This window comes from Podarcis tiliguerta, assembly GCF_965153285.1.
Source record: "Podarcis tiliguerta genome assembly, chromosome: 14".
NCBI lineage: Eukaryota > Metazoa > Chordata > Lepidosauria > Squamata > Lacertidae > Podarcis > Podarcis tiliguerta.
In genome coordinates this window covers 47580579-47593327 of record NC_139547.1, presented here as the reverse complement: position 1 = coordinate 47593327, position 12749 = coordinate 47580579, and the positions used below count along the sequence as shown (strand labels likewise).

Genomic DNA, 12749 nt, shown 5'->3' with positions numbered 1-12749 from the left:
CCATCCACCAATGGACAAAGCTGATAACCCCCAGGTCTGAGAATGGCCAGAACCTACAGGGTTTTGACCACAGCAGTGATGTTAGGCTGCCTTAACCGGCCCCCTCCACATAGTCCTGCGCGCTCTCTACATTCTCTTAGAGGTCAACCTAAGCCTAAAAATCAGGTTCAGACCAGCTTTGCCTAGAATGGCCTTTACCTAGGTTAGCTCTCCAGGGATCCAGCTCTGCAACCCAAAATCTTTTCGCTTTAGCTGAACTTGGAAGCAGCTGCAAAGCAAATGTTTGGGCCAGAGAGCTCTGGCACTGAAACCAACTCCTTTTAGACAAACAAATGCACACACGCACACACAAATCCATACTGCATGTAGAGGCACCAAACAGGAATATTTAATCAAATTGCAAGGGAGGGGGAAAGAATGCATTTTTCTCTGCTGGGTACACAAAGGGGTGAAAACAACCGCCATAGCAGTCTCTGGCTTCCTTGGAGACACAGAGGCCTGCTATGAAACTATGGGAGGACGTGCAATGGTTAGGGGAATATAGGGAGACTTAACTCTGGTTCTGGCTCCCTCCAACTGCAGATAACTTGTTGCTGCAGCTTACTACAGAGAGAAGGGGGAGGCAGCGAGGAGGGCAGGTCAGAGCAAATGCACCAGATTAGCATCATACCACCTTTGCTATAAAAGCAGCCGTGATTCGCCTGCTGAGATGCCAAATAGGTGCCTACACCCCCTCCATGCTGTCCAAAGTGCCCAGCAGCGGTTTCACATCTTCACCCCTTGTGCAACAGAGGCTGCCAAGACCCCGCTTAATTCTAAATGGGGGAGCACTGATGCCCACAGCGCAAGCCATTGTCGTTTCGAGAGAAGCAAAGGGAGTGACTGCTCTCTCTTGATTTGTCAGGAGCCCCTAGTGAGCCACCACCTTGGGTAAGAGGTGAGGCTGTGCCACACTGCCCGCCACAGACTGGTCCAGATTCCAATCAGGTTGGGTGGTGGGCAGCATCAGCCCAGCCGAAATGAACACCCTGCAGCAGCTGTGCTCAAGAGGCTTGCCTCCCTGTGGAAAATGTGCATCCTGCTGGAAAACTCAAACTGGGCTGCTGCTGGTAAGCCAGGGAATCGAGGAGAATAGGGGCCACAATAGTTACAAAATAGCCACAGCTGGACGGTGCCTGTCACTTCCAGGAATGAACGGATTTCCTCCTGGGAATTCACAACTTGGGGGCATCAAGCCTGGAGGGCCTGGAGGGCCGGGTGTGTAGTACGAGGAAGGGAAGTCTTCTTGGATGTGCCAAGGGCCAGGTTAAGGATGAACAGAAGGAAATGGATGCCAGGCATTCCTGCCCCCTCGTTCAGGGGGAATCGCCACACCCAGTCAGTCGAAGGCTCCAAGGTCCATCAGGATGACCGCTATCACCAGGTCAGCCTTGGACGAGTAGCGCGATTCCATCACCCCACCAACACCAGCTCCCTTTCTTCGCCACTCAGTCGGTCCTGGATGTTCTACATGTCTGCCCAGTGCCACCGATGCCCACCCTAGATTCTCAGTCCTGCAGCAGCTTGTGCTTGACCGTGGAATTTTCTAAGCAAAGCTGAACAAAAAGGGCGGCAGCAGCTGTGCGGGCCCGAAGTTCGTACATCTCATAGTCGTGGGCCCACTCGATGTTCCCCCAGTGCTGGATCTGAAGGAAGATGAGAAGAATAATCAGACCCTCACTGGAAATACAGTGGTGCCCCGCAAGACGAATGCCTCGCAAGACGGAAAACCCGCTAGACAAAAGGGTTTTCCGTTTTGGAGGTGCTTCGCAAAACGAATTTGCTATGGGCTTGCTTCGCAAGACGAAAATGTCTTGCGAGTTGCTGCGGGTTTTTCCCCCTCCCCCCCCTTTTCCCCAAGCCCCTAAGCCGCTTAACAGCTGTTCGCGAAGCCGCTCAACAGCTGATCGCTAAGGCGCTAATCCGCTAATCCCTTAAGCCTTTAATAGCCGCTAATAGCCTTTTAGCAGCTAATCCGCTAATCCCTTAAGCCTTTAATAGCCGCTAATAGCCGCTAATAGCGCTAATCCGCTAATGGTCTTGCTTCGCAAGACGGAAAAAACCGCAAGACGAAGAGACTCGCAGAACGGATTCTTTTTGTCTTGCGAGGCACCACTGTAGATCACAACACCATAGCTGGAGGCAAAGCAGAGCTTAGATTTGCCACATGTTTCTTTCTTTCTTTTTTCTTTTCTCTCTCTTGCTGTTTTTGTTTTTATTTAGTTTCTTTTATCTTACTGTATTATGAAAAAGCTTTAATAAAATCTTATTGTTATTAAAAAATTGCCACACTCTTGAGCAAACCCAGAATATCGTGATTTATTATGTAACTTCTGCTGTTTTTAGCCTCTGGGATCTACTGCTGTGCTCGGTTTTGTTGCAACGCTGATTTTATTGGGGGGAGGGCCTTTATTTCATTAGGTATTTGTTTTTAGAAAAGTCACCTTAGCTGTTTTTGTTAAAAGGTGTGATATAGAACTGAATCCATCAGTGTCATAAACATTTTTTTCAGAGCCACAGGCTGGTCTTATCTGGCAGGCAAGTGCATAATGGGAGCAGACGGTCCCTAAATTAACTTGGCCCCAAAGCCCCAGATCTCTGTCACAACGAGGTTTACCTGGAATTCTTCCTCTAGACGAGATAGTAGGACAGCTTGCTCAACCGTGAGGTGTTTGTCGAGGAGACTCATCGAGAGAACCAGAGACTTCAGCTGGGTGATCATGTATTCTATGCCTAGCAAGAGGGGGAAACGCCCCAAACCAGAAAGAGAGAGGGAAGGAAACCAGTCATTTTCTTGTGCAAATCAATCTCAGGCGACAAGAAGAGCAGTCAAGAAAAGGTGAGGAGGCACCTAAAGTAAAAGGTAAAGGTACCCCTGCCCGTACGGGCCAGTCTTGCCAAACTCTAGGGTTGTGCGCCCATCTCACTCAAAGAGGCCGGGCGCCAGCGCTGTCCAGAGACACTTCCGGGTCACGTGGCCAGCGTGACATCACTGCTCTGACGAGCCAGAGCCGCACACGGAAACGCCGTTTACCTTCCCGCTGGTAAGCGGTCCCTATTTATCTACTTGCACCCGGGGGTGCTTTCGAACTGCTAGGTTGGCAGGCGCTGGGACCGAACAACGGGAGCGCACCCCGCCGCGGGGATTCGAACCGCCGACCTTTCGATCGGCAAGCCCTAGGCGCTGAGGCTTTTACCCACAGCGCCACCCGCGTCCCTTTTGAGGAGACACCTAATGCTCCATTATTCCTGCGTAAGAAAATAGGACCTATTCGGCTGCAGCATTCAGGTTTCTCTCTTTTGTTTACTGGAGGCCATGTAGGAAAACAAAGGTGGCTCAAATGGACACAGCAGACATTTTGTTAACATGCTGTATAACCTGAAAAAAGATACTGTACTTTTCCGTGTATAAGACAAGGTTTTTTTTATTAAAATATGTTTAAAATCTAGGGTCATCTTATACACAGATAGTGCATAAAGTGGACGTGGGGTTGGTTGCTGCCACGAGCCGGAGATTGTCAGTGGCTATTTTGACGTGTTATTGATGGCTGCGGCAAGGGCTGGTGTGGATTGGCTGTTGCTGCGTCAATAGGGTGGTGTGTTTGTGGCTTCTGCTGGCGCGGGGACAGACTCTACAACTCTAAAAAAACTCTTAACTCTGGGCAATCTCCCCCCATTTTCTTAATTTTGAGTCCCCAAAATTAGGAGTGCGTCTTATACACGGAAAAATACGGTATTTTTTTCCTGCTTCCCTCGTAATACAGTGGTACCTTGGGTTACATACGCTTCAAGTTACATACGCTTCAGGTTACAGACTCCGCTAACCCAGAAATAGTACCTCGGGTTAAGAACTTTGCTTCAGGATGAGAACAGAAATCACGCGGTGGCGGCACGGCAGCAGCAGGAGCCCCCATTAGCTAAAGTGGTACCTCAGGTTAAGGACAGTTTCAGGTTAAGAACAGACCTCCGGAACGAATTAAGTACATAACCAGAAGTACCACTGTACCAGGATTAAAATTGAAGGCTGTAGATTCAGGACCAAACAAGAGAAAGTCGATTCACGGGACACATAATTTAATCTATGGAATTTGCCTCCACAAAACATGCTGACGGCCACTGCTGCTTAAACACAGAGCTGTCTTTCCTATTGGGCTTACTGGCGCATTGCGCCAGGGCACTGGCCTCTCAGGGGTGCCCCAGCGAGTGGGGGAGCCTTGCCAGTGGCCTCACCTTTCCCTGCACGCATGCCAGCTCTGCCCCGTCAACCATAGGGCTGGTGGGCATGCAGCTTCCTTCCCAAGCCTCTGCGGGAGGAGAGCGATCCTTGCAGAGGCTTGGGAAAAGGACGACAACTCTGGGAAATGGGGTGGGGGGTGGGGCGGGCGGGGGGATCTTTGCACCGGATATGCTTAAGACAGCCCCGCTTAAACAGCTTCAAAATAACAACTCCTTTGTTTGTTTAGATTCGTATCCCGCTTTTTTACTGTTGTGCTCACATCAGATTAGACATGGAGAAGGAAGAGGAGACCTGTCCACAGGCATCTAAATGCAACTTCCATATTCAGAGGCAGTCTATCCCTGAATACTCATTGCTGGGGATAAACAGGAGGAGGCTGTTGCCTCTACATCCTGCTTGTGGGCTTCTCAGAGGCCACTAATTGGCCACTGTGGGAAGCAGGGTGCTGAACCATATCCTGCAGGGCTCTTCTTTAAAAAAAATTAAGTCTCTCTTAAAAATGCAGAAAGGTCCCCCAGTGTGCCTCCCCCACTTGACCTCACATGGTGAGATAACAACTAAAGAATTCTGAACATCAAAATACATTTCTGGCTAAAGCAGAAAACCGGCAGATGCAGGGTATGGCGTATGACTAACAGCAGACACAGTCCCGGGACACAGCCCTCCTTTTACCTTGAAGGGCCCAGCTGTTATACGATGCCAGGTGGCTGACAAAGGTGTCCTTCGTGCTTTGCGGGATGCTGGGACCCATGATGCTTGTTGATGAGCCAATCACAACATTGTACCTGCAAGCAGAGCAGAGCTTAGATAGACCACACTCTTGAGCAAACCCAGAACATCTTCACTGAGAAAAGTATCTCTGGCTGTTTTTTAGCCTCTGGGTTTCTGGTCAATTTTGTTGCAAGGCTGATTTTTATTTATTTATTTGGAGAGGGCTCTGTATTTAGATAGATAGATAGATAGATAGATGACAGATAGTCACCATAAATACATTTGTAAAAAGTTGATATAGCTATAAAAAGGAATCCTGTCACATCCAAGAACCTCAAAAACATCCCTCCAAAGCCACATGCAGCCTATGCAAAGTCTCTGTGTGTATGTAGATTTTTTGTGAGCACTCAAGCTTAGGTACTCATACAGGAAACTTGGGGATGGGTAGAAACGAACCCTCTAAAAAATAAGCCCGTTGCCATTGAAAGAGCAAATGCACCTCCAGTTTTAATCTAGGACACACACAAAAACAATACCTATCTAGCGAACAGAAGTGATAGGCCTTCAACATACCTTTGGAGGAGGCAGTTGGCAGCCAGAGCATTGCAATTCCTTTCTCCTCTCCACCTGTCTTCCCTAGGAAGGCTCAAAAATGGGCCTAAGAAATCTAAATGGCTCCCCAACCAACACAGTTTAACTTTCGTGCCCTGAGCCACAAGCATCCTCTGGGGACAAGGGTGTTTCTGTGCATCATCAGCATTTCCTTGGCACTGACTTTTTGCTTACCTTTTCTCTGCCCACTCGATTATGGGATCCCACTCATTCTTTTGCAGTTCCACCAAGGCAGGCGGCTCTTCCACCCGGTAGCTGGAATACCGTGGAAGCAAAGCAAAAAAAAGTACCATCAAGAACAACAGGATTAGGTGCCATGCAGCTAAGCTTGCACCTCCCAAGATTCAATCCTGTTTTTCCAATCCCTGACAAAAAAAAGCCGTGAATCCCAATTTTATCACGCACACAAATGCCCTCTAAAATTTTCAAGTTGACTATGCTGTCCCAGCTGTGGCATGGTACTGTTACTCAGGGACCTTCCTGAGTAAAAGCTGTCAGTATATGGAAACATCGCAGCTGCAAACAGCCAGCTTGTTGACATCACAAGATGCGGCTATCGGTGGGAAAGAATTTCCCAGGAGGTTCACAGGCTTCTCAGAGCTCTGTGAGGAGTGTAATTTGAAACCTTCCGTTTGCGGGTGCATGGGAAGTTTGTCAGACTTGCTAGAAGAACTGAACTAAAAGGACGTGTTTTTTTCTCCAGTGCTGTAGTCAGAAATAAAAGAATGTAAAAGACGTTTCTGACTTGTCTCCTTTCCCTGCTAGGGAAGAAGCAGCAGGGAGTGTGCATTTACCCACGCTTGGGAAAATGTCGCCTATCAAAATTTCCCTGGTCTGTCTGGATGTCAGCCAGAGGAGGTTACCGGTATGCAAGCTCCGAGGACAGCGAGAGGGGCCAGCCTCTGTGGAGGGGGCTTGCAAACCAACAAAAGCAAGTGTAGGGTGTCTCTCTCAAGTTCTCCAATAATTGCCCTCCCTCCATCAGCCAAGCCAAGGTGATGGTGGGTAACAACATTGTGGGGCTCGGCTGATGGAGAGCAACCTTCCTGCCCAGCCCAGCTTTGTGATGGATAAGATAGTCACTATCTGCTCTTCAGACTGATTTGAAGGACAGAGAGTACAATTTTCCACCTCATGATGGGGAGAAAAGTATCCGTCCCGCTTCTCTGCTGCTCTACATGGCTCAGGTGAGTAAAAATAATAATAATAATAATACATTATTTCTACGCCGCCCATCCGGCTTCCAACAGAAGGTTAAAAATACATTAAAACATTAGTCATTAAAAACTTCCCTAAACAGGGCTGCCTTCAGATGTCTTCTAAATGTCAGATAGTTGTTTATTTCCTTGACATCTGATGGGAGGTTGTTCCACAGGGCGGGCGCCACCACCGAGAAGGCCCTCTGTCTGCTTCCTTACTTCTTGGAGTGAGGGACCGCCAGAAGGCCCTCGGCGCTGGAGCTCAGTGTCCGGGTTGGACAATGGGGGTGGAGATGCTCCTTCAGGTATACAGGACCAAGGCCATTTAGGGCTTTAAAGGTCAGCACCAACACTTTGAATTGTGGTTGGAAACATATTGGGAGCCAATGCAGATCTCTCAGGACCGGTGTTTTATGGTCTCAGCGACCACTCCCAGTCACCTGTCTAGCAAGTTGCAGTTTCCGAGTCACCTTCAAAGGTAGCCCCACGTAGAGTGCACTGCAGTAGTCCAAGCGGGAGATAACTGAGGAGAGCAGACACCCTCTGGTGTGCTTGCACACTTGCGTATGTGAACATGCCACCACTGGGGTGACCACATCTGGGATGCAATGGGGTGATGAGGCCCCTCGACCTAAAATGGTCAGCCAATCTTATGGAGATTATAGCAATGAGGTAGAATTCAATAAATGAGGATTTATCTGCATTTGGAGAGGTACTTCAGTTTCTACTTCAATGTGGCAGTGGATTTTTCATTCATACCCACTACACAGTGACTGCAGAAACACTGGTTTTCTCATTCCCTGATCAGATAATTTTTTAATATCCAGCTTTTAAGGGAGCCCCTTCCCAGAATGCATTTCTACCAAACTGTGTCCGTCTCCAAGAATTTCACAGCTGCCTTGATGAGCTGATCTTTGCTTCGCTGCGACGGGTTGTCCAAAGCTGTGTTGCACAAGGTTGTCTGAAAGGCAAGAAAGAAGCTACAGAAATCGAGAGCTAGACTAGCAGAGTGACACAGCTGAAGCAATGAACCAGCCAATTCCCCATTTAAGTCTCCCCACAAGCTCTGAAGTTGTAAAACACCTTGTATCAATATGGTCATACTTCCTGTACAGAAGTCCTCGCAACAGCCGCCTTCTCCAACCTGGTGCCTTTCTGTTTTGGACCACAATTCTCATTAGCTCCAGGCAGCACAACAAGTTTGGTAGAGGCCGATGAAAGCTATACAGTGGTACCTTGGTTTACACACTTAATCTGTTCCAGAAGTCCGTTCTTAAACCGAAACCATTCTTAAACCAAGGTGTGCTTTCCCTAATGAGGCCTCTTGCTGCCAGTTCCCTTCCACCGTTCGGATTCCATTGTTAGACCGAGGTAAATTTCACAAACCGAGACACTACTGGTTTTGCAGAGTTTGTAAACCGAATAGTTCATAAACAGGGCTGTTCTTAAACCGAGGTACCACTGTAGTTCAAAATATCTGGAGGGCACCAAGTTGCAAAAGGTGTAACGCAGAAAAATAGCACAATGTGGAGCTAGATGGGCATCTATCCCGACATGCCACTTTGTAGGGTCTTAAAAAACACAAAGCACAACATGCAGACATAGTTGAGTGGAGTACTCAAAACTGTATCTCCCACCTGCAATCTGATTTATACAGTTCAGTCAAACATTACCCTACATTAGCTACCAGGTGCACATCCTGCTCTGCCTAACAACTCAAAGAGAACAGATTGGCTGCAATCTCAACACTCCATTTGTTTGTTCACATGCCCCACCCTCTCCTTCACACACCAGGTGCATTGTGTAAAACTTGATGGTGTCCCGCTGAGAGTCCCATTCGGTCGCCACAGCCAGAGCCAGAGTCTTGCTTGGCACCGTGAAGAGCTTGGCTTGGGGGGTTTTCAGTTTTCGGTGGTCCAAGTTGATTTCAAAGCCACCTGAAGAAGAAAGGTTAAGAAAAACCCACTAAGCCTGCAGCTTTTGAGATTCTGCTGGACACTATCTTCACACTGTCCAGTCACTCTTTGCAGTTTTAAGGACCAGTGGCTTGTGATGGGTTCCATTTATTTGAGAAGTTGAGTCTCACAGTGACGAATTCTGCATCCAATATTAAATTCTTGAATGGTGCCATGATGGAAGTTCCTACTCCAGTGCATAGCTGTCAACTTTTCCCTTTTCTTGCGAGGAATCCTATTTGGAATAAGGGAATTTCCCTTAAAAAAAGGGAAATGTTGACAGCTATGCTCCAGTGTTTCTCAAACTTGGGTCCCCAGCTGTTGTTGGACTACAACTCCCATCATCCCGGACCACTGGTCATGATAGCTAGGGATGATGGGAGTTGTAGTCCAACAACAGTTGGGGACCCAAGTTTGAGAAACACTGTCCTACTCATACCCTTTCACTGAAAACCAACAAATAGCTTTCTTAACAATAACTAAACACTTCATTTATTTCCCCCACCCTTCAATTTCAGCAAACAGTACCAAGGTGGTCCAAAACAAGCAAAACAAAATGCTTCAATAAAACAGGGTCAAACGGTGACAGCAAAATTATATGAATGGTCAGAGAAATACCAGTGTAAACACGTGTGCTTTCAATTGCAGCGAAAAAATCCTGACATTGCAGCCACATATGAAGGTATCAAAGTTTTCTACAGCAACCTCACAAACAGAACTCTCTTCCACCAAAGATTTGCCAAAGCCTGAGTAAAACTCTTCCTGAACGTGTTGCAATATCCCTCTTCTAGGTGCATTAGAATCCTTTGCAACACACAGGAGCCAGCATGGAAGGCATGGCTCCACCTGTTCCACCACAAAGCTCACCTTGGCAAAGTCTTTGCCTTTCACCTTAACATAACCTTGAGCTGGGATGGAGAAGAAGTCCAGATGAGCCTGTTCCAAACATCTGCATGACAGACAAACTACAGTACACAGAGGTGCTCACCTTCACCTTGGGAGATGCTGACATTCTGGTAGAACCTTTTCCTTTCTGCAAGAAAAATACATATCTCTGTTTAAGAAATAAATAAAATATGTACATACCCAATGTTCACAATCCAGACAAATGTAGATATGTCCAGATCCACTGAAATCAAGAAGGCCTGGGGGTAGTAATGCTTCTGAATACCAGTTGCTTGAGAACATAGGAGGAAAAAGTGCTCTTGGGATCAGTTCATGCTTGAGGGTTTCCCATAGGTATCTGGTTGGCCACTGTGAGAACAGGATGCTGGACTATATGGGCTGTTAGCCTGATCCAGCACATTCTTCTTATGTAGCTTCTTTACATTGTACTGGTTTCTTTCCCCACTCCTGCAATTACTGAATCAATATGAATCTTTCTGTTCAAAGATACACAACAGTCAGCGCTCAGGAATGCTTGACCCTCCCACCATGGTTTTCAACTATCTATGATGATCTTTACACAGTTAGGTTTTTCTTCTTTTCATCCATTGCTTAACTGCTAGCAATCTAATTTTTAATATGCATTTATATGTGCCAGTACAGTGGTGCCTCGCAAGACGAAAAGAATCCGTTCCGTGAGTCTCTTCGTCTAGCGTTTTTTTCGTCTTGCGAAGCAAGCCCATTAGCGGATTAGTGCTATTAGCGGTTTAGCGGCTATTAGCGGCTATTAAAGGTTTAAGGGATTAGCCGATTAGCTGCTAAAAGGCTATTAGCAGCTTAGTGCCTTAGAAAAAGGGGGTGGGGAGCAGGAAAAAAAACCCCAGGAATCGCAAGACATTTTCGTCTTGCGAAGCAAGCCCATAGGAAATTCGTCCTGCGAAGCACCTCCAAAAAGGAAAACCCTTTCGTCTAGCGGGTTTTCCGTCTTGCGAGGCATTCGTCTTGTGGGGCACCACTGTATATGTTTTGCAGAGGCAGTGAAGTACCACAGATAAAAGAAAAGGGAGTGCAGGTAGCTCAAGAACCACCAATTTTAAATGTATCTCTTAGAAAACATCCTTTGGGATAAGATACTGTAATAAATGGTCAATGTATTTTACATACAGTACATGGTGTAGCTCACTGTCTAAAATGTAAGCGAGTGGAGCCAAGCACCCCAGAGGAGCTGCCACTCTTTCCATTGACTTTCTGCCTATCAGCTGCCAACCAACATCATTTTAATGACTTTGTCCAGCCCATTTTCTCAGTGAATTACATCTCCCAGAATGCACTGCCTGCAGATGTTAGATGCCATCAGATTGAAAGAGAGCTCCCTCTAGCTGCAAAAGAAAAAAAGAACTTCTGCATCTCAAACCACTGATAGTAAGCTGCTGTTACTTGTTTGTAGAAAGCACATGCTGAGTTCTAAAGTCTTCTAAAGACATCATTTGTTATCAAGGAGGGTACATCTAAGCCTTCACGAAACAGAGAAACCAAACTTATAAGTAGCATGGCTCTGTCTTGATGATCAATACAGCAGGATAATTGTCATCAGTGTGAAGGGAGATCAAAAAACCATCCAAATCCTAAGACCTTATCAACTCTTAAGATTCTGTGAAAGGCTTAAAACCAGATCAGATCACACATGCAAGCCACTGCACACTCGGCTTTATCACAACAGATACATCTATCAATGGATATGTGCAGAATGTGTGGTGCCAGAATGAAATCTGCAGATTCTAAGGCAACATGGTGAATGGTAGCAGTGAAAACAGCAACAGTGAGGGAAGCCTATTATCTTTATGATCTATTTTACGACGAAATTGTGGGCATCCTAAAGGCATTCTGTTTGCTACTGTGAGAAAATGACACCTGAAAACTATAACATACACTTTTTTCAGGGGGTGGGGGTGGAGAAATATTTAAGGCTGGGGTAGCTAAATCCCCATCTGAGGTTCTGTTGCAGCCCACCCCCCCCCCACAAAATTTTCTCCCCCACCAATCTTCAGTAGCAGTGATAAGAAAAAAGAATTAAAATAGGCATGGCACATAAAGTAGACTTCTGCATGGGTTAGCAGTTTGTTTGCATGCAGCCTCTTCTGGCCTCCTCTACTTCTGGCATATAGGTCTGAGGGAACTGACCAAGGAGACCATGCAGCCCTTGGCCCAAAAACATTACCTGTTCCTAATTTAAGGAAGGCTATAGCTCCGAGGTAGAACACATGCCATACTTTAGATGCAAAATCTCATTCCATTTTGAATTCCCAGCAACTCCACATAAAATTAAGAAAGACTCAACTGAAATACTTTATTGTTAGCAGCTGCCAGGCACCATAAATGGCACAGAGCTACATGTAACTATGTGCTGTCTCAGTGCTGCATTTCCTGCATTCCAATCCTAGCTATCAAAAAGTATGAATCCCAACCACAGCAAACCCAGGATCAGCCTGCAACCTTAATTCTTACCTGCCAGGGGTGTGTAGGGTCGTCTTGACTCCACTTGCAATAACACTGGACCACGAACGAAGACAGATGGCCAGAGACGTCCGACCACAAGGGAGTGTCTTGATGACAGGCGCTGTAAACCACCCCACCACATTCTGGTATTTGGTAAATTTAATGAATAATAATAATAATTTGGGGCAATGAGGGCAAAGAAAGGGACCAAGCAACCATGAGCGATTCTTCAGAAGTAGCTTCGCCTTTCCTTATGTGTTATGGATAAAGGTATCATCATAAAAAGCTGACCTAAGTTTATAAACGTATATTTTAAGGACACAGCAAACTAGAGCTAGGCTCTCTAAACATGAGAAGAGGCCTGGAGGGTATTGTGGGGGGGTTGTTTTTAAAAGGGAGGGGATAAAAGGAGGTCTCGGCAGCAGGCTGCGCTACGGGAAATTTATGTCGTGGGTCCCAAGGACAGCCCCTAATGTAGGGGTTGGCTCCAAAGGAATTATAGTGAGATTTCCCTAGGCAGTACAAATGAGAAGCCCCCGAAGCCAACTCAATAAAGGTTAAAATAACAATAATTTAAAAAACCCTCTTCCTTTCCACCCTCAAAATCTTCCTTTT

At 46.6% G+C, this 12749-nt stretch overlaps 1 protein-coding gene across 1 annotated transcript; it reads right to left on the bottom strand.

The window, feature by feature from the left end:
- Nucleotides 1–366: 366 nt before the first annotated feature.
- ATPAF2 (ATP synthase mitochondrial F1 complex assembly factor 2) lies at nt 367–12276 on the bottom strand (the record flags this gene model as incomplete). Its single annotated transcript, XM_083413773.1, has 8 exons — nt 367–1685; nt 2657–2772; nt 4949–5061; nt 5774–5854; nt 7662–7759; nt 8590–8735; nt 9742–9786; nt 12144–12276. 8 exons carry the CDS (start codon nt 12274–12276, stop codon nt 1548–1550), a joined length of 870 nt encoding a protein of 289 aa, XP_083269899.1. The 3' UTR covers nt 367–1547.
- Between the last annotated feature and the right edge of the window lie 473 nt (nt 12277–12749).